The sequence below is a fragment of the Oncorhynchus kisutch genome, linkage group LG19 (assembly GCF_002021735.2).
Source record: "Oncorhynchus kisutch isolate 150728-3 linkage group LG19, Okis_V2, whole genome shotgun sequence".
Lineage (NCBI taxonomy): Eukaryota > Metazoa > Chordata > Actinopteri > Salmoniformes > Salmonidae > Oncorhynchus > Oncorhynchus kisutch.
This window is the reverse complement of record NC_034192.2, coordinates 48952296-48973644: the sequence shown is the minus strand read 5'-3', so window position 1 is coordinate 48973644 and position 21349 is coordinate 48952296. Positions and strand designations below refer to the sequence as shown.

At 43.4% G+C, this 21349-nt stretch overlaps 2 protein-coding genes across 3 annotated transcripts; both read left to right on the top strand.

Moving 5' to 3' along the window:
* The first annotated feature begins 389 nt into the window (after positions 1-389).
* mcm7 (minichromosome maintenance complex component 7) lies at positions 390-16890 on the top strand. Of its 2 annotated transcripts, none has more exons than XM_020452999.2 (15): positions 390-598; positions 2571-2650; positions 3071-3235; positions 3411-3535; positions 5174-5354; positions 5531-5668; positions 5832-5981; positions 6493-6607; positions 6819-6950; positions 7062-7145; positions 7410-7621; positions 11014-11279; positions 11405-11573; positions 12912-13021; positions 13597-16890. In XM_020452999.2, exons 1-15 carry the CDS (start codon positions 568-570, stop codon positions 13820-13822), a joined length of 2184 nt encoding a protein of 727 aa, XP_020308588.1. In that variant the 5' UTR covers positions 390-567; the 3' UTR covers positions 13823-16890. The 2 variants fall into 2 exon arrangements, with proteins under 2 accessions (XP_020308588.1, XP_031654485.1); XM_031798625.1 differs by lacking the exon at positions 390-598 and adding an exon at positions 1958-2029 and having other exon boundaries at positions 13597-14247.
* A 1043-nt stretch (positions 16891-17933) lies between these two features.
* and4 (actinodin4) lies at positions 17934-19860 on the top strand. The gene is made up of 4 exons (XM_031798624.1): positions 17934-18010; positions 18149-18193; positions 18369-18529; positions 18724-19860. Exons 1-4 carry the CDS (start codon positions 17956-17958, stop codon positions 19450-19452), a joined length of 990 nt encoding a protein of 329 aa, XP_031654484.1. The 5' UTR covers positions 17934-17955; the 3' UTR covers positions 19453-19860.
* The last annotated feature ends 1489 nt before the right edge of the window (positions 19861-21349 follow it).

Below are 21349 nucleotides of genomic sequence, written 5' to 3'. Positions count from 1 at the left end.
ACTGAGGAGTATTTCTGGTAATAAAGCACTTTTGTGGGGAAAAGTAATTCTGATTGGCTGGCCTGGCTCCCCAGTGGGGAGGCCCAGCAAGAGCTGCACAGTCATGTGAAAGCCATAGATTAGGGCCATTGAATTTATTCTAATTGACTGATTTCCTTCTGTGAACTCTGTAACTCAGTAAAATATTTTAAATTGTTGCATGTTGCGTTTATATTTTTGTTCAGTATACCTTTTTATGCACAGAATTTTCGAGGTCATTGCTTGAAAGCATGAAACGCAAATCTAAATTTTTCCCGCCACCGCTGACGTGGTATGCTAGTTTGTTGAATCATGTGACCACTGCATCGCCGCAATTTTCGCGCCACAGTGAAGCCACGCCTTTGGTAATAGACATACGCGTTTTGATTGGAGCACGCAGACGACAGACTCGCGCCAGTTTTTGCAGTTGGACCTCCAATTTGTTGTCTCCCAGTGCAGAAAGAAAATACATTGTTAAAAAAATATATATAATAACTGATAAGTGACTTAACACATTGGTTTTAAGTAAAACCACATTACTCAACAATCATGGCGCCTAAGGATTACTTGGCTGAGAAAGGTATGTTTTTTGTTTTTTTAAACAAGCTTGTTGAAGTTAGCTAGCGCACTTTCATTTTGATAATGGAGGCTAGTAGCATGCTCACTCATAACTACGTCTGAGCAAAAATTGATGTCAGAAACCATGCAATTAGACTTTAGAATTACTTAATAAATAGCTTGCCAACCAATATTTTGGGGGTACGTTGGGGTTGACTAGCTAACCTTAATCAGTTAACGTTACTTTGTGGTCTTTGTCTGCTCAGCCAAGAAGCCAACAATGAGTTAATATCTAGCAATTTACTAACATGTAAACTGTTCAGGCTTGGTCGCCCCTACCGCAATAAAGGAGTCTAACGTTACGTCTAAGGACCATCGCTACATGTTCTGTTTAGACTGGCTCTTAAAGCCTAAATAGACACCTACTCATTCTAAACGGGAATCGATTCTCAATTGCGGTAATATTGCTGTTTTATAGAAACAAATCCACCTACTTCGATATCACAGTTTCACAAATGCAGCATATACACGTAATGTACAATGTCGACAGTATTTGTGACAACACGTTTGTGACGTCAGTCTTCCGTTTAAACTCGGGTGATCGGAGACGCAGATAGCAAACGTTTGCTAATTAGTACAGGTAGTCGACGTTTATATGCTTCAAAAACCGTACTGCAAAAGATGGGTGATAACTTTAAAGCCGAGCTTCGGGGCTCTAGCCCAAAATCCCCCGTACAGAACTAGTCGTGGTCGCGGCCTGTCTCCCCGTGCACAACACTATCTGGCTACTTGTGAAGTTGTTTTGGTAGTTAACATTTTGGGCAATGATACCGGTTAGGGATTGCTACGGGGTGGCTTGCATGAATTTAAACTAGCTTAAATTCTCAGTAACCCGGATGGAACTCAAGAGGACAAAGAATTACGCGGGAGGAGCACATGGTCTATGGGCGGAGAAAGCTAATGCTAGGGGTTGCACTGATAGTGAACGATAACTCACCAATACTACAAAAGTGACTCAATCAAAGAAGTGTTAACAATTTGTGTGTATTTCATTTTCACAATTTGATAGTGAAGTTGAATAATTGGCTTGCTAGTTAGCAATCCACACGCATTTTCGCCAACGATACCCTTCTCATCCGCGGGAGTAAGCTGTTCTTTGTTACTGGCAGCGGCAAGTATGGGCGTTATGTTTTGTCGTTTGCTAGCTTCTGCTGGTTTAAAGTCCAGGCTAACGTACTGGTGAATTCGACCATGGCACGTCGATACACTGGTATTGAAACGAAGTTATGTTTTGAATCAATAACCAACTCAATCCATAAGTTACATTGGGACTATTTTGTGGGCAATGGTATGGCGGAGGATTCCTCTGAGTGACCAGGCTCGAAGCCATGTGCTGCTTTGTTTACAAAAAAAACATTCCAAATGCAGAATGTTTAATTTTGGGCTCTACTAAGTAAGTAAGTTAAATATGCATATTGTGTAGCTAGAGATTGGTTTTGTTTTGAGGTGTCTAAAATACAGAATGTTTCACATTTTGAGGTGGGGGTTATTTTCCCCAAAACGGACACGACGTTTTTGTTGTTGACGTGCACTGCTAACCAAACCTTTAACGTTAAATCATTGGTTACATTGTTGTAAAGGTTTGAACTCATACACTCATTTGGAAAACATTTGAAGTCCGAGTTAAAGGGACAGTACTTCAATGATTCTGTGGGATGCGATGTTAGTGGGTCGTCAGAGGTCAACACAGCTTGCAGTATGTAGGCCCTGGACTCCAATGATGGCAATTTTCAAACGTTAAACCCCACACAAATGTATACATCTCATTACCTGAATTGTATTGACACTGAAAACAATTGTGGATGGTGAGCTAAATTAGATCGTTCACTCAGTTTGACACAAGTTCCCCAGTTCAGACCCAGGCTATACTCTGAATGCTATGAATATTACAGGTAATGTACACGGTTAAATAGACTGTTCTCTCTTTCCCGCAGAGAAATGCAAGAAGTTCCTTCAAGAGTTTTACAGTGAGGATGACAATGGAAAGAAGGTCTTCAAATATGGAGCTCAACTTGTGAGTATGGCACCGACTTTCATGATCCTGTTCTTTCTGTAATGTGTCTTGCCAGTCCTTTGTCATTTGTAACTTAAAGTCCATGATCTAATATGATAAATGGTTTTAAACCATGAAAAACAAATTGTCAAAGTATCTGTTGGGGTGAGCCTGAAGGCCAACATCTTTCTCCCCTGCCAACCCACTGAATGGTTGAGTCAAAAGGCACAGTAATACATGGCATTATTTTGAAGAAGAGAAGCTGAAACTTGTTTGTTCTACTCGGCAATAAATAAGTGAGGTGGTGGCAGTGACCCTTTAACCAATGACTGATGGGCTGGAACAGTTGTCGTTGTTTGCAGAAAAAGGCTGTGAAACATCTGTGCTAGGCCACAAATCAAAATATTCTACTGTCTCTGATAGCAGTCCTGTTTTCTGTAGGTTTCCCTGTCCCACAGGGAGCAGGTGGCTTTGCAAGTGGACCTGGACGATGTGGCCGAGGAGGACCCAGAGTTGGTGGAGAGCATCTGTGAAAACGCCAAACGCTATATGGGCCTGTTCGCTGATGCCGTCCACGAGCTGCTGCCAGAGTACCGTGAGAGAGAGGTATTTTTTTAGCTGCATTAATACAAATGTGCTCATTTAAGACATCTGTCCTGCTTGACTTGGATATTGATTCTGATCAGGCAGTTGCTAATTGTTAGTTTTACGGATGAAATAACCTGTAAAACATTGAGTCTGAGACTTAACTGCCTTGATACCCATCTCTTCTTTCACCCAGGTGGTGGCCAAGGATTCCCTGGATGTGTACATTGAGCATAGGCTGATGATGGAGCAGAGAGGTCACGACACCACAGACACCAGGGATCCTCGCAACCAGTACCCAGCAGAACTCATGAGGAGATTGTAAGTTCACTTAGCAAGCATGTTTGCCATTGTCTCTTGAGTTGGAACCTGGATGAATTACTTAGAAAAGTGAGAACTGGTAGAAAGTACCAGTCAAGTTTGGACACCTACTCATTCAGGGTTTTTTATATGTGCCATTTTCATGCGTTTTAGAATAATAGTGACGACATCAACGTGAAATAACACGTGGAATCCTGTATTATCCAAAAGTGTTACACAAATAAAAAATATTTGTAATTCTTCAAAGTAGCCACCCTTTGCTTTGCACACGCTTGGCATTCTCTCAACCAGCTTTATGAGGTAGTCACCTGGAACGCATTTCAATTAACAGGTGTGCCTTGTTAATTTGTGGAATTTCCTTCTTAAAGCTTTTGAACAAATCAGTTGTTGTGCCATGGTAGGGGTGGTATACAGAAGATGTTCCTTTACCAAATAGGGCAAAGTCCATATTATGTAAGAGAAACAACAGTCCATTACTTTAAGACCGGATGGTCAGTCAATCTGGAAAATGTCAAGAACTTGGAAAGTTTCTTATATTGCTGTCGCAAAATCCATCAAGCGCTATAATGAAATTGGTTCTCATGGGACCGCCACAGGAAAGGAAGACCCACTGTTACCTCTGCTGCTGAGGATACGTTCATTGGAGTTACCAGCCTCAGAAATTGCAGCCTAAATAAATGCTTCACAGAGTTCAAGTAACATAAATCTCAACATCAACTTTTCAGACGAGACTGCGTGAATCAGGTCTTCATGGTCGAATTGCTGCAATGAAACCATTACTAAAGGACACCAATAAGACTACTTGCTTGGGCCAAGAAACACAAGCAATGGACATTAGACCTGTGGAAATTTGTCCATGTTAAACTCTGAGTAGGTGAACAGATCTCTGCATGTGTGGTTCCCAGAGTTAAGTGTGGAGGTGCATTGTTGGTGACACTGTCTGTAACTTATTTAGGATTCAAGGCACGCTTAACCAGCATGGCTACCACAGCACTCTGCAGTGACATGCCATCCCATCTGTTTTGCACTTAGTGGGACAGTCATTTTGTTTTTCAACAGGACAAAGACCCAATACACCTCCAGGCTGTGTAAGGACTATTTGACCCTTGAAGGAGAGTGATGGAGTGCTGCATCAGATTACCTGGCCTCCACACTCACTTGACCTCAACCCAATTGTGACGGTTTGGCATGAGTTGGACTGCAAAATGAAGGAAAAGCAGCCAACAAGTGCTCAGCATATTTGGGAACTCCTTCAAGACTGTTGGAAAAGCATTCCAAGTGAAACTGGTTGAGAGAATGCTAAGTGTGCAAAGCTGTCATCAAGGCAAAGGGTGGCTACTTTGAAGAATCTCAAATATGAAATGTATACTTTTTTGGTTACTACATGATTCCATATGTGTTATTTCATAGTTTTGATGTCTTCACAATTCTACAACGTAGAAAATAGTCAAAATAAAGAAACCCTTGCATGAGTAGGTATCAACTTTTGACTGGTTGTGTATATCAAAAAGTATTCTTTTTGACTGGATGCATGTTCTACTAGACACATGCCATGCCCATTCATGTCATGGTGGCTGATTTGTGTATTTAGGCAACAAGAAATAACAATTATTGCATCCCCTCTGATCTCTCTCTCAGTGAGCTCTACTTCAAACCGCCCAGCACTGCCAAACCCAAAGTGGTCCGTGATGTCCGTGCAGACAGCATTGGCCAGTTGGTGACCGTTAGGGGCATCGTGACCCGTGCCACTGAGGTCAAGCCCATGATGGCAGTTGCCACCTACACCTGTGACCAGTGTGGGGCAGAGACATACCAGCCGGTAAGCGATTGGCATCTTACTGCACCAACTTGTCAAGGAAAGTTGATCAATTATATAATCAATTGACTTGCTCTCATGGCTGGGTAAATGCATTAAACACTGTCTGGTACAGAAACATTTCATTTCTCTCGGGTTCCTTTCCTTGTGCTAACCCAGACACCTCCCTGTCTTATCAGATTCAATCCCCCACATTCATGCCCCTCATCATGTGTCCCAGTCAAGAGTGTGTCACCAACAAGTCAGGCGGCCGCCTCTACCTGCAGACACGAGGCTCAAAGTTTGTCAAGTTCCAGGAACTGCGCATACAGGAACACGTAAGGACCTTTGACTAAGGAATCTGAAATGCAGCAACACATTCAAATCATGTAGCTGTCTGGCGTGAGAAGTTGAAGGCAAATAAACAAGCACAAGTCAGACCAAGTCTGACTTTGCGCTGATTTGAATCCCTAACTAACCCGTGCCTCCATCCATCTCCAGAGTGACCAGGTTCCTGTGGGAAACATCCCCAGGAGCATGACCATCTACACCCGCGGGGAGAACACACGCGTGGCCCAGCCCGGAGACCACGTGGCTATCTCCGGTGTCTTCCTCCCCCTGCTGCGTAATGGCTTCAGGCAGGCTGTCCAAGTGAGTGCACTCAAACACGTTACAAAGTTTCTTTAAACCTTTTTTGAGAATTATCCTCAAGTTTAACAACGTTACATACTGTCATTTGGTGGAAAACAGGAATTTTACTCTACCTGTGACTTGGCTGAGATGTAAAGTAAGGCGTGTTGAAGTTAGAACGGCCCCTAGGGCAGGAGGTTGTTTCTGTAACCTGAGGCTACAGATGTACAACTACATCCCCTGGACATAAGGCTACTTGGCTGGCTTAGAGGTGCTGCTGCAGTTTCTATTTCCTTTTATTTAACTAGGTAAGTCGGTTAAGAAGAAATTCTCATTTACAATGATGGCCAAACCCGGACAACGCTGGGCCAATTCTGCACCGCCCTATGGGTCTCCCAAACATGGATGGATGTGATACAGCCTGGATTCGAACCAGGGACTGTAGTGGCACCTCTTGCACTGAGTTGCAGTGCCTTAGACTGCTGCGCCACTCTGGAGTTGTAATGTGTCTGACTGTTTCTCTCCCTCTCAGGGTCTGCTTTCAGAGACGTACCTGGAGTCCCACAGCATCACTCTAATGAACAAGACCGAGGATGATGAGCTGGGCACAGCAGAGCTGAGTGAGGAAGAGCTGCGCCAGATCACAGGTATGTGCGTGTGTGCCCCCCCCCCAGGTTCTTAATCCTTTCATTGAAAACAGATCAATGTTGGCAGTATTATGAAGCTTCTACCAACAGTGTTTTGGGACTGTAGGTTGTTTTCATACCTTTCTCATGCTGTTTGTCCAAGAGGATGTTTTGATGTGAATGGACTGAGTGTAACTGAATAGTTTGGTTCATGTGCTCCTCTTACTTACAGAGGAAGATTTCTATGAGAAGCTTGCTGGCTCCATTGCTCCTGAGATTTTTGGCCATGAAGATGTGAAAAAGGCTCTGCTGCTGCTGCTGGTTGGAGGAGTGCAGCAGGCCCCCAAGGGTATGAAGATCAGAGGTGAGTGCAATAAAACCCTTCCACTGCCCTGTAACATTGTCCATTTTTAAAATGGCTGCTTTGGCTTTCATTTGAGTTAACTGGAGTTTTGGGATGTTTGGCTCCTTCCAGGCAACATAAACATCTGTCTGATGGGAGACCCAGGAGTAGCTAAGTCCCAACTGCTGTCTTACATTGACCGCCTGGCTCCTCGCAGTAAGTACAATCTTCTGGAACGATCTGAAATATTTCCCCTCCATTTTTCACTGGTCCCAGGTCACACAACTGGTGAAAGCAACATGCTAAATGGCCTACTGGATATTAACTAAAAGGTTCACACCCTTTTGCACAGTTGTTGGATTAATATGTAAGGAAGGGGAGGTCCTCAATCGTATTCAAGTAAATAAGGGATTTAAAGATTGTATTTGTGCTCCTGACATCATGGGCCTAGCCATGACCGTTCCCCCTGACCCCCTCCAGGCCAGTATACAACGGGCCGAGGTTCCTCTGGCGTGGGCCTGACGGCAGCAGTGATGCGTGACCCCCTCACCGGGGAGATGACCCTGGAGGGCGGTGCACTGGTGCTGGCCGACCAGGGTGTCTGCTGCATCGACGAATTTGACAAGATGGCAGATGCCGATCGCACAGCCATCCACGAGGTGATGGAGCAGCAGACCATCTCCATTGCCAAGGTGAGCTTTCTCCTTACCAAAGCCATATCTGTTTGGCAACTAATACTTTAGTTGTGTAAGGCTATTCATGGGTGGTTTTAACAAAGGAGAACTGCCAAGATTTTCTACCTGTACCCCTACAGCAGGTTGGTGTTTGTTTTCCATCTTGTCCTAGACACAGTGCTGAGTGATATATTTATTTTTTTCCCTTAGATGTGCCAGCCGCGAATTTGAACTTGGCTGTATTGTAAAATTTCATGAAAACCAAAATGCTAATTGAAGGTTACGCATTAGGGTTAGGTTTGACTTTGTGGCTTTACCAGCTAGTGAACACTGCAGAGTTGCCTCCGGAACCAGATTCATGACAAATAACACTAACCTGCCCCGAGAAGACAACATGGAAAATGTCCGTCTCAACGCTGAGCTTTTCCCCTACTCAATGAGATTTGCGATTGACTATTATCCCAGTATTTTACAAATGTTCCATCTCGGGTATGCCGGTCTTTACCTCCAAAACCGGAAATGTCATTCAAAAGCATATAAATGTCTGGATTTGATTAGAACTTAGATCAACATGAATATTCTAACCTGATGCTACCGAGCCTGGTGAGTCATATATTTTATGAGCCCTTCATTAAAAGATATTTTGAGCCTAAACAAGCCCAAATGATTATGCAATTATCCAATACATACAGTTGAAGTCTAAGTTGACATACACCTTAGCCAAATGCATTTAAACTCAGTTCTTCACAATGCCTAACATTTAATTCTAGTAAAAATTCCCTGTCTTAGGTCAGTTAGGATCACCACTTTATTGTAAGAATGTGAAATGTCAGAATAATAGAGAATGACTTGTTTCAGCTATTTCTTTAATCACATTCCCAGTGGGTCAGAAGTTTACATACACTCAATTAGAATTGGGTAGCATTGTTTAACTTTGGTCAAATGTTTCAGGTAGCTTTCCACAATAAGTTGGGTGAATTTTGGCCCATTTACGCCTGACAGAGCTGGTGTAATGGAGTCAGGTTTGTAGGCCTCCTTGCTCGCACACGCCTTTTCAGTTCTGCCCACAAATTTTCTATAGGATTTGGGTCCGGGCTTTGTGATGGCCACTCCAATACCTTGACTTTGTTGTCCTTAAGCCATTTTGCCACAACTTTGGAAGTATGCTTGGGGTCATTGTCCATTTGGAAGACCCATTTGCTACCAAGCTTTAACTTCCTGACTGATGTCTTGATGTTGCTTCAATTTATCCACACAATTATCCTCATGATTCCATCTATTTTGTGAGTTGCACCAGACACTCCTGCAGCAAAGCACCCCCACAACATGATGCTGCCACCCTGAATTTTCCAGGCTGTTTAAAGGTACAGTCAACTTGGTGTATGTAAACTTCTGACCCACTGGAATTGTGATGCAGTGAAATAATCTGTAAACAATTGCTGGAGAAATTACTTGTCATGCAAAAAGTAGATGTCCTAACCGACTTGCCAAAACTATAGTTTGTTAACAAGAAATGTGTATGTAAACTTGCGACTTCAACTGTACTCTATATGATATAGGCTACTGCACATTACACACAACAAACATAAAAGCTCATAGCTGTAACTAGCTACAGTACGTTCTGAAAGTATTCAGACCCCTTTACGTTACAGCATTCTAAAATGTATTAAATGTGATTTTCCCAACCCCCCTCGTCTAAATAATTCCCCATAATGACAAAGTGAAAACAGGTTTCTAGAAATGTCAGGTTTTTTTTTTAAATAAAATTTGGGAACATCACATTTACAGAAGTATTCAAATCCTTTACTCTGTGCTTTGTTGAAGCACCTTTTTGTCTTTTGGGGTATGACGCTACACGCTTGGCACACCTGTATTTGTGGAGTTTTCACTTTATCATGAGATAGCTGAGGCATATTTTTATAAAGGCTCCAACAAAGCTCTCGTTGTAGTGAAGTCACCATTTGCTGTCCACCTGTGATTATGCAGCAACCGCTCCAGAGCTGACGTCTGCCTGCTTGCCTTTTTAGTAGACTTTCTCCCCCACTCTCTCCTTATTAATACGTTAATGGTTGAAAAAGTGTCATGACATTGTAATACATTTGGTCTCAGTCTGTGAGCTACTCATTCTACTGCAGGCTACATCATTTATGTTAAATTATTTTGATGGAGCGCCACGTCTCTCCAACAGAACCCTGGAGAGGCGCGCTGGGCATGGACAAGCTAAATATTGGGGGCATCAGCACGCACCTAAATATCCCCCATGCCACTGGGCGAGTGAAGTTTTTTTTGGGGCCAGAATGTTTGTGTGGAGGTGTATCTTGGTGGGCTGTAGGCCTTCCACCAATTTAAGTCCATTCACTCATTTTTCATGTCTCTGACATAGTAATGGTGTAACAGCCTAAAGTTAGTTTCCCATTTTGTTTTCATGATTGTGATAGGCTCATGTTTGCAACAAATGCACTTTCGCCCGTGTTGGGCTAGTGATCGCTGTCTGCAGTCCTGAAACGCATCAGTGCACTGTTGAATTGGTGCCTTTTCCTAGACCATGTTATAAGCATAATAGCAAAGTTAATCCGCATATTGGTGTTGAGAACAATAAGGCAGAGGCAGCAGGAGACAATAAAACAGTCCTTACCTTAGTTTCCTCTCCTTTAACAATTATCTTAATTAGGTCTAATACATAGACTTCAATGTGCCTGGCTTTATAAGTCATCCATATACAGTGCCTTAAGTATTCAGAACCCTTGACTTACCATTGTTACAGCCCTATTCTAAAAAAAGGTTGGCCTACCTGTTTGACAGATGCAATTATCCATAGATTAGGGCGTAATGAATATATTTAAATTGACAAGTTTTCTTATGTAACTCAGTAAAATCTGACGTTTTCATGTTTTATTTTTCTCTGTGCCATCTGGAACACGATTATCTATTTTGGATGCGATTTGAAGAGTTTGAGAGATTGCGAGTGCTTACGTGTGTACTTAAAAAATTTTAAAAGCAAAGATGTTTGAGTGATGGGTTGTTTTTGCAGCTGCAATTAAAATATATAGTCTTTAGAAAGCCAGGTGGAGATGGTTAATGAAACATTAATTCTGTCTTTATATTACTGTAGCATGGGCTATGCTGCAGCAAATGTAGGCCTACCTGTTTACTATGGTGAGATGCGCTCCATACTGAGCATTGATTTATCATGCAAAGGCTGTGGGAAGCCAGATTTAGACATTTAATTTAAGTTCCATTTCACACCATGCTGTTCAATTTTTTATTTTTTATAATTGACCGGTTTCTGTTTTATTTATCCTGGTAAAAGGGATTTGTTTTGTGCTGTAAATCTCTGTAACCAGGTTCCCGCCATTCAACCCTAAAGAGAATATGGGTGACTGACTCACTCTGTTCCCTTCCCTGGTCAGGCGGGCATCATGACCTCCCTCAACGCCCGCTGCTCCATCCTGGCGGCCGCCAACCCTGCCTATGGCCGCTACAACCCGCGAAAGACCATAGAGCAGAATATCCAGCTGCCAGCCGCCCTGCTCTCCCGTTTCGACCTGCTGTGGCTCATCCAGGACAAGCCTGACGCGGAGGCCGATCTCCGCCTGGCCCAGCACATCACCTATGTTCACCAGCACTGCCGCCAGCCACCCACTCACTTCACCCCCATCGATATGAAGCTAATGAGGTCAGTTGACGTATTGCTCTTTGTGGGGCTGGAGGTAAAATAACCAACTATTTAGAAATCTTTGACTAGAAATTCCTCTCACGTGCATGTTTTAGATTATGTGACTAATTGTATGCTCCCTCCAGACGTTACATCTCCCTGTGTAAGAGGCGACAGCCCGTCATACCTGAGTCGCTGGCTGATTACATCACGGCAGCCTACGTGGAGATGAGGAAGGAGGCGCGTGTCAGCAAGGACTGCACCTTCACCTCCGCCCGTACACTCCTGTCCATCCTCCGCCTCTCCACTGCCCTGGTGAGACTCTCACCCCATCCTGAGTACAGGCTCCTTCTACCCTGACTGGGAGCATATTTAGGATGTGGAGCGGGGTCAGACTGGGTGGTTGGACCGTCTACTACAGCCCAGTTTGTGCTAAAGTGCTTACAGTGCAGGTAGTGGTGATGCCCAGCCTACCCGCAGTATGAGCACTTCTTTCACACGCTGGGCACTAGGCCTCGTGTGTACGCTCATGCCTGCACTGACTGCTCTTTTGAATGACTGCTTCCTGTCCACTAAGACTGGAGGAATGTGATGCTTCTCACTCTGTGGTCTCGTAGCTCCTGGGTGTCAAAAGTGCTGTTTGTGCAGGTAGCTGACTCACCCGCCCTACTGCAAAACCAGCACTTCCCGACACCCTGACTGCACTGTGCTACACCTGGGTGGCCACAAGAGCAAGCCTGCCACTCCACTGGGTGACCCTGTACTTATTGAAAAGGTGCAACCCTTGGTCACCATTAGAAATGCATTGTTTTATCTAAGCATGGTTAAAAGATTCAGTTTCAGCCTTCATCTGAGTAATCGCACAAAAAGGATGGGCAAGTTCATATAGAGCATGGGGAAGACTTATGGCGAACTCTCTCCAACTGGTGGTGCTAATGAGAGGTGTGGTAGACTAGGTTGGTCTTCAGGGGTACGGTGGTCTGTCTCCACCTAGTGATACAATTCAGAAAAGGGTAAAACGATTGGGAAGACTGGGCAAGCATTGTTCCACTGCAGTTGGTATTGATGTAAAACCATTACTGTAAAATACGTCAACAGCATAAGCAAAAAGGACCCTCACCCTAATTTTGTCACAAATACTACTTCCATGCCCTTTATGGAGTGTTTGCTTCATATTGTACTCAAGCCTGGGTACAGATAATGTGTTTTAATCTGTCTGTTTTCCTGTCTGGTCCCGGTCAGCTTTGCAGGGTGGGCAGTCAGCCTTTTTGTAGGAGCAGCTGTGCAAACCCAAGCAAAACTGACTGTGACCGGAACCAGTCATCGCTTGTTACCTGAGAGCCTTCTACAATACAACCATGGCCTGTACAGCCACCATCACTGTTTTAACTAATCATATTGTGTTGATTGACTGTCAAGCCTCATCCATCGGGAGAGACTAGCTGGTGTTGAGAGGCGGAGACTTGGGCAATTGCCAGCCATTCCAGAGGGCATTGCACTTGTCTCGGTCTGACAGTGCCGGCACAGCGCGACCTACGATGTCTGAAAGACACTAACAGTTGATTATTGCATTTAGTTTTGGTGTGTTCTGTGCTGTAGCCTATATAGCTAGCTACCTGACCTGTGGTCTCACCCCCACCCCCCCCCTCACAGGCCCGTTTGCGGCTGGTGGATGTGGTGGAGAAAGAGGATGTGAACGAGGCGATGAGGCTCATGGAAATGTCCAAGGACTCCCTGCAGGCCGACAAGTCCAGCACCACCAGGTCAGCTCCTCTCCTGCTCTGTGTGAAACGTCCAACAAGACAGTTCCTGATGACACTGTTATGCATTAATAATATCTCTTGAGTGGATGCCTTTTGGGTGAGGATTGGGTAATAGCAGAGTAGGGGATGACTTCAAAGTAATGAGTATTCAGGAGCTATACCAAGTGGTTAAATTCCAGGGTTTTTACTGCCTTTGGTTCACATGACCATGTGTATACTGGAGAAGACCTTAAACCCTATAGAAATAAGCACTTCACCACACGTTCCTGTTGACTTCAGATGTTTTGTCACATACTACTGTGCTAGTCTACCTCGAGGGATTCAAAGGAGCTGATGTAAGTATGTTGCGCTGTATGTTTCAGAAGCAGCAGCGCTATATGGCCAATTTGAAGCACAGGTTGGGTCAATGCAATGTTCTGTCAGTTTATTTGGACATTGATTTTTTTCCTGTCAAATAGGCATTCTGTTTCTGAACAGATCAGTCGGTAGGCCCCAATTTGTGGGTTTGACCCCAACCCTGATGGAGTTCCACAACTTTGGACCCTCAACCTTTTTTTGATCCCGTTGTTTTCCAGAGCCCATCGGCCAGCGGACGTGATCTTCTCCCTGCTGCGTGAGCTGGCCACGGAGGGTGTGAAGGGCCGGGGTGGGTCTGGGGGCCTGGTTCGCATGGCAGAGGCCGAACAGCGGTGTGTTTCCCGTGGCTTCACCCCTGCCCAGTTCCAGGAGGCCCTGGAGGAGTATGAGGAGCTCAACGTGTGGCAAGTCAACCAGGCCCGTACCCGCATCACCTTCGTCTAAAGCAGGGCTGTTTGATTCCAGTCCTAGAGGGCCTGAATACTTTCTGGTATTTAATTGTACTCAACTGGTGTCCCTGGTCTGAATTAGTCCCTGATTAGGAGGAGAGGATGAAAACCAGAAGTGTTTCGGCACTCCAGGACTGACCTTGCGCCCCCTTCACCAGCCACAGGCCTTTTTCGCCCAAACCCGGTCAAGGGCTCTGCCTGTGACGAGATGCTTAATGGGCTGCTGACTGCGATGGGACCCCTTAGTGTGTCCCCATCTACGCCGTTAGAACAAACAATTAAATGTAAACATGCATTGTGGTTCTTGGCTTTGTTTTGGAATGGTTAAATGTTGCTAACTTTTCTTCCTTGGCTATTAAATGCTCTTTTTTTAAAAATGTTATATGGCTGCTCTCAAATAAAACTCTGTAAATACAATTATTTGTTATGCAATCTTTTTGACTCAACCTCTTGTATTACATATACAATGGTCATTGGAGTAGGCCTTTAGCTCTAGTTAAATCAATGCCTGGAGCTGACATTTTGAGCTTCTGTGTTACAACTTGAATATACTTTGGCTATAGGGGAATTAATGGACAATACTTTCAATGCGCTCTTAAATACTTGTACATTATGAATGTCAGTATTAATAAATTCATGGCTTAACTTGATTTCGTGGCTTGTTACTCAATTTCTTAACTTCCTATAGTTTTGAAAATCTATCGAAAGCTTCATTTCCTAATACATCATGACTTGTGCCACAGGGTTATTTGATACAGCAGGCTGCTTACTGTATGTAGGTCACTGTCCCTCTGACTCAAATAATTTTGTTTCTGTTCATGTGGAAAGAAGAGCTGTAAAGGCCCCTGACACCTGGTTTGTTTTAGGATCAGTCTTGCTGTGTAGACGGTATTTTATGCGTTCGGTAGCGCCTGTCCATGGTTGTCTCGCCTGTAACTACATTGAATATAATCATGCATGTTTTTGTCAAACTTCTGCAATATAGGCCTATTAAAATCCGCAATGCAGGGTAATGTAAAACTATTCCGTAACCCTGAGTTGATAGCCCAGGTGGGACTTGTCCATAACCCGATGGTAATTTATGTATGGTCCACTTTGATTTTTACCACAATAGGACAGCGTCGTCTCAACGTAAATTCTCCACCCAGCAACGTGTTCGTTCAAATCTATCTCATCGAAATTATACACCTGTCGCAGAAAGGTGCTTATTTCCTCAAATACAACATTCGGCTGCAGGGTCGTGCACATACATTTTTGGGGGACGTGTTCAAAGGGCACGCAATTATTTTTCTTCCCCACAAGCGCAGTCAGACTCGGTTGAGCAGTTGCAGGAGGGGAAAGCCGCACAATCTGACTAGACTATTTTGAACTTGAATAAATGCTGCACTGAACATTGACCAACAGGATTCCAATCAAAATAGACAATTGTAAAATACTGTAGCCTTACCAACCCAACTCAATTTATTGCCAGTGATGTATCCTGTGGTTTTCAAAACGTTTTTGGGCCCCCAACCCCCAAAAAGCAGTGATAGAAAACGCGTGACCCCCCCCCCCCCCCCCCCCCGTGTGCACACGCAAATGTAGCTTGTCATTACAGCCATACACGGGGATGCATTTTCAGAACGCAAGCTAGGCTACAGAAATAAACTGCGTTTTTACACCTGCATTTGGAGCTGAAAGTAATTAATGTTAGCAGCCAATTTCAACTAGGGATATGTCACTCATCTGGAGTCCAGAGCAAGCAAAATCCTAAGTGTGTGTCGGTTGCAGGATGGAAAGCATGTTTTGTCTGTACCGCACCATCACTTTGAAGGGAAATATCGTAATAAATTCGCCAGAATGTTACATCTTCATCCCATACTATTGAAGGCAGTACGATGTTAAAGCTGCTTATCTTTAGACATATCGCCAGTAGACACCCAAACTAGGCCTATCTGGAACAGGACAATTCTCAATCGCTAGATTACTAAACTGCATTGTATATGGGTGATAAACGTAGACCTACTTTGTTTTTGCTAGGCAAAACTGGAGGAACTTTAACAAGTTCTTTCTGGTCACAAATCTGGATATGAGCGCCCATTTTTCGTGCCAATTGATGACTGTTCGGGTCAACAACCAACTTTTTGGTACTGAAGTATAGATGAGAATTTAAGGACGACTTGCGTGCAGTGGGTTCAGAACAACTACAAAAATATAGCATTTTGGGGGAAATTATACCACCAACAAAAAGGGCATTTGGAGACGAAGGGGCATGTTAAATATTGCCCCCATTGGTGTGAACTTTAGATGGAAAAATGAAATCTATCAACAAAAAATTGAAAGTTTTGTGGACATTTATTGTGTCCCTCGAAACTAACGGTTTCATTTGCCCTTTTTAAAAATTAACGGCTTGGTCGGGGACAGTTCCTCTGATTTCAACACACTGCACACAGGCTTGTATAAAATGTTCAGTTGCATACCACATGCTGTTCTATATTAGTGTTATTTTCTACACATTCTTGGCTTCATGCTATTGTAGGCCTAGATTGCTTGGGTCCACTTTTGGAAATTCTAGTTTTGCTCTGATGAAAAGGCTGTAAGGTTTTTTCGCCCAAACCCGGTCAAGGGCTCTGCCTGTGACGAGATGCTTAATGGGCTGCTGACTGGGATGGGACCCCTTAGTGTGTCCCCATCTACGCCGTTAGAACAAACAATTAAATGTAAACATGCATTGTGGTTCTTGGCTTTGTTTTGGAATGGTTAAATGTTGCTAACTTTTCTTCCTTGGCTATTAAATGCTCTTTTAAAAAAAATGTTATATGGCTGCTCTCAAATAAAACTCTGTAAATACAATTATTTGTTATGCAATCTTTTTGACTCAACCTCTTGTATTACATATACAATGGTCATTGGAGTAGGCCTTTAGCTCTAGTTAAATCAATGCCTGGAGCTGACATTTTGAGCTTCTGTGTTACAACTTGAATATACTTTGGCTATAGGGGAATTAATGGACAATACTTTCAATGCGCTCTTAAATACTTGTACATTATGAATGTCAGTGTTAATAAATTCATGGCTTAACTTGATTTCGTGGCTTGTTACTCAATTTCTTAACCTGTAAGGTTTTTTCCTAACATGGCAATATTTTCCCCAGGGATACCCTGCTATTTCTACTCAGCAGGTAATGTTTCCTCCCAGACTTACTGCGAGTTTCCATTTGAAGTCAGGACCTTTTATGACTTTGCTGCTCACGTCCAGGAGTTTTTATTCTTAATTGGCGCCAGAGGCTCTGTATTAAAATAGCGTTTTAAAGGAAGGAGGAGACAATATTATTGTTTCAATGGTTTTGTGATTCTATTGGACAGGCACTCACACGTCAGACTGATTGACATGGAGACCTGTATTTATCACACCTACCCTCACCGGTACAGGAAAGACAGCAGCCCATGCACAGGTCAGTACGGAGTTTCTTCTTTAGCACATATGATCTGATAATTTAAGTAATATTATTCACAATAATCAGTATATTTTCTAAACTGCAGGAAGAGGCATTTTACACAGAAATTGTATCTCATCTCTCCTTTTATATATTTCCATGCTGTTAATTACCGAGGATAACCAAATATATGCTGATCGTTCACAGGACATGTTATAGCCTACTCCTGTTCGAATGTATTTATTTGCGTTGTCATCTGGTATTTGGCATGCATGGTTTAATTACATTTGTGCTTCTACACCTGCATTGCTTGCTGTTTGGGGTTTTAGGCTGGGTTTCTGTACAGCACTTTGAGATATCAGCTGATGTACGAAGGGCTATAAAAATAAATTTGATTTGATTTGATTTGGGAATTGGCTATTCTTAGAACAAACATAGAGGAAAGTGTTTATGTGAAGATCAGATCTTGAACAGTTCCCAAGTTTAACTAAATATATAAAATGTCATAATGTTACTTTCCCACTCGGGAATTAAAACAATGTGATATTTTGATTTTTTTTGTTTGAAACTGTTACAGGTCACATGTAAATACATGCATCTCAGTATGTACATTTAATTAAATCATGTATGTCAATGCTCACTGAAAAACAAAACAATTGAGGCATGTACAATGTAAGTGATAAAATGCAGTGGCTGGTTTGCAGGTGGTCAAGATGATTTCTCCATTGTGGCTGGTGGGGGCAATATGCTTTCTAACGTTGCTACCAGGTGGGATAACGTTATTTTAGGCTACATGAGTTTGTTAAAATTAAAGTTGTTGAAATTATTGTCCTAAGTAAATAGAAAATATTCAATGTGGAATTGGATGGTAACTGATAGAGTCTGTGGCATGTGTATCCTCTGCAGTTTGGCTGGAAGCAAAGTCTCTTCTGAATACTATCAAGCAGGAAGGTAACTGAATGTTTAGGGGGGGGGATGACATTTAAAGTTTTTGCTTTCGAGCTTCTTGATAAAATTATGTGTAGTATCAATGCTTTACTTTTGTTTGATACTGAAAGCAACATATCTATCTGTGGTAGTTGGCCTCATGTCTTTCTCCCTCTCCACTGATCCACCATCCCCACAGAAATGAGCCCTGTTAGTGATGTGAGTATTGATTCGGACAAGGCTCATGGCTTCCTGACTCACTCGCGACCAAAGCGCAATGTGGAACCCAGGTGGTACAGAGGCAACCCCGACTTCCAGGCTTACTACCGCTACTACAATAGCATTGGACACACAGAGGGGGTGAGAGAGGAAAGAAAAACAATAACACTCACACAATGCATTAACTAATGAAGCGCTAACTACTAACTAATGAGGCACTAACCACCACTAAGAATAAATGAGGCATTTGTTTTCTCAAATTATTCCATCTCTCTCTGTATGATTGAAATAAAGACAAGATACATATTTTTTTAAATCTGTCTTGTACCTCTCAGCTGTATGAGATTGACCGGATCAGGCTGCTGTACCAGCAGATGAGGCAGCTGGAGCATGTATACGGCCCCAACGCCTCACACTTCCAGAACAAACTGGGAGTACCCACCATCAAGAAGTGTGACCCGGCCATGGACAAAAAATGCAAAGCCCTACCCCCTCCCCCTCCTTCCCCAATAAAAAGCACATCTCAACCCCCTCCTGCTCCTGCCATCTCCCAGGCTGACGTCATGTACCTGTGCAATGCCAAGGACCCCCTCTGCAAGCCCCATATTGTCTACCTCCCCACCGGGGCATTGCCCGTACTGTGCGACCCCCGCTACCACCCCTCCTGCAACCTCCGCAAGCTCCCTCCTCCACCACCACCCCCAATGCTTAAAAAATCTGCCCCACAACTACCACCAACCGCCCCAAAAAAGTCATCTCCCCCTCCGGCCCCCATCCACACCTACAAGGGCATGGAGTATGACTGCAATCCCTACTGGGACCCAGACTGCCTGATAGACCACCCACCCAGACCATTCCATGGCAAAGCTGGCCCACCCCCTCCTCCCGTTGAGGAGGAACCAGTTGAGGCCTCGCCACCCCCTGCAGCCAGCAACAAGAAAGTGGCCCATCCCTATCCCTACTATGGCTACCCCTATAACTATAACTATGGGCATGAACTCTATGATCCAGTCCGCTTCCAGTACCCCTCACCACCTTATGATTCCCCTGATGATAGTGGTTAGTGACTAGCTCATCAAAGCTCTAAAGGCAGCTTTACTTACGCCTCAAGTGTTTTGGCAATAATGGAAGAAGAGTTGTTTTCCCCTGAAGATGTAGATTTAGAAGGACGAAGCAGCAGAGACCATAATTATAGGTATTTGAGCTATAAAGCATGTAACCGTCTTATCAATGTGCTGGTGACGCTGTTATGGGCAGGAGAGCAAACCTAATTGTTCAGCAATGACCTGCAGGAGAGTGATGCTATATTACAATGATTGGAAATATTACGATGATAAGACTGATTTATTACTGTCCAATGGGCCATTGTCTATTCAGCATCCCAAATCATTATTCAATTACACAATTTTCATAGCAAAAAAAATACAGTAAATATTGACTCATTATGAAAAATAAACTTTTAAAAAACTGTCTCTGGCTTGTCTCTCTACTGAACTCCGTTTGCATGTATACCACATGCCAGTATTGCTTGTTCTGCTAGTTACTATAGGTTTTGTGTAATTAAAAGGCAAAAATGAAGATACGTGGCAACAGTGAGAGCTTGAAAGAGAGGAGGATTATATCCAATAGAGGAGGAAAGCTGACTCCTGTCTTTGCCACATGGCTGGTAAACTCGGGCTACTAAAGAAAAAGTGCAGGCTGGCGGTCATTATGTTGACATCTGCTGCCTTTTAATATCCAAATAAATGCTGACCTGAAACTGTCCTAACTCTGTTTCCTCCACCCCTTTCCTGTCTAATGCACCTCACACAGTACCCCCCCCCCTCCCCCCCAAGGCCATGCACAGCAGGAACAGACTACTTTTCTTTTTTTAAGTAACTGTAAACACATTGTCACCTCCGGCCAATAATCCTAAAAACCATGCTGACTCCACAGACCTGACTTTATACACTTGTTTTAACCTGTGGGTCTCTGTATTTTGTTGTGTTTGTGTATCTACTTGAGTACAGGCTACCTTTAAGCCAACAACGTGGGTTCGATTCCAGCTGGGGTCACCAACACGAAAATGTATGCATGTATTACTAAATTCTTAGTACTGTTTATACCTGGTTCTAACATACGTCTTTTTCCCTGATCTTATCCAGATCCTGATTGTGCCCGCATTTTTAAACAGGATTACTGTAGATTTAAATACGCATTATGATCTGATCTTCCTTACCATCTCTGGAGGTAGTCAGGGGGACCCATTATGTCTGGATATCTTAAAAGATTAGACGGATCTGGACAGTGAAATGACTTTTTTTCTACTGTGTTATTGACTTGCTTATTGTTTACTCCATGTGTAACTCTGTGTTGCTGTCTGTTCACACTGCTATGCTTTATCTTGGCCAGGTCACAGTTGTAAATGAGAACTTGTTCTCAACTAGCCTACCTGGTTAAATAAAGGTGAAATAAAAAAGTTATCATCCTTATCCTACCCTCTAAACACAACTGACTTATGGCATCAATGTGTCTTAAAATAAATACATTATTTTGAAAGAGTAAACTACATATACAAAAGTATAGGACACCCCTTCAAATTTGTGGATTCGGCTATTTCAGCCACCCCCGTTGCTGGCAGGTGTATAAAATTGAGCACACCGCCACGCAATCTCCATAGACCAACATTGGCAGTAGAATGGCCTTACTGAAGAGCTCGATGACTTTCAACGTGGCGGTATCATCATAGGATGCCACCTATCCAACAAGTCAGTTCGTCAAATTTCTGCCCTGCTAGAGCTGCCCCGGTCAACTGTTATGACTGTTAATGTGAAGTGGAAAGTCTAGGAGCAACAACGGCTCAGCCGTGAAATGGTAGACCACACAAACACAGAACAGGACCGCCAAGTGCTGAAGTGTGTAAAAATAATTTGTCCTCGGTTGTAACACTCACTACTGAGTTCCAAATTGTTCCAAACTGGA

Bases quoted from the DNA above. Each gene is read 5' to 3' on its own strand.
- mcm7 (XM_020452999.2), top strand. From the start codon at position 568: ATGGCGCCTAAGGATTACTTGGCTGAGAAAG. The intron at 5,669-5,831 runs GTAAGGACCTTT...ATCCATCTCCAG, and splicing joins AACTGCGCATACAGGAACAC to AGTGACCAGGTTCCTGTGGG. The intron at 13,022-13,596 runs GTCAGCTCCTCT...GTTGTTTTCCAG, and splicing joins GACAAGTCCAGCACCACCAG to AGCCCATCGGCCAGCGGACG.
- and4 (XM_031798624.1), top strand. From the start codon at position 17,956: ATGATTTCTCCATTGTGGCTGGTGGGGGCAATATGCTTTCTAACGTTG. The intron at 18,011-18,148 runs GTGGGATAACGT...TATCCTCTGCAG, and splicing joins CTTTCTAACGTTGCTACCAG to TTTGGCTGGAAGCAAAGTCT. The intron at 18,530-18,723 runs GTGAGAGAGGAA...TGTACCTCTCAG, and splicing joins GCATTGGACACACAGAGGGG to CTGTATGAGATTGACCGGAT.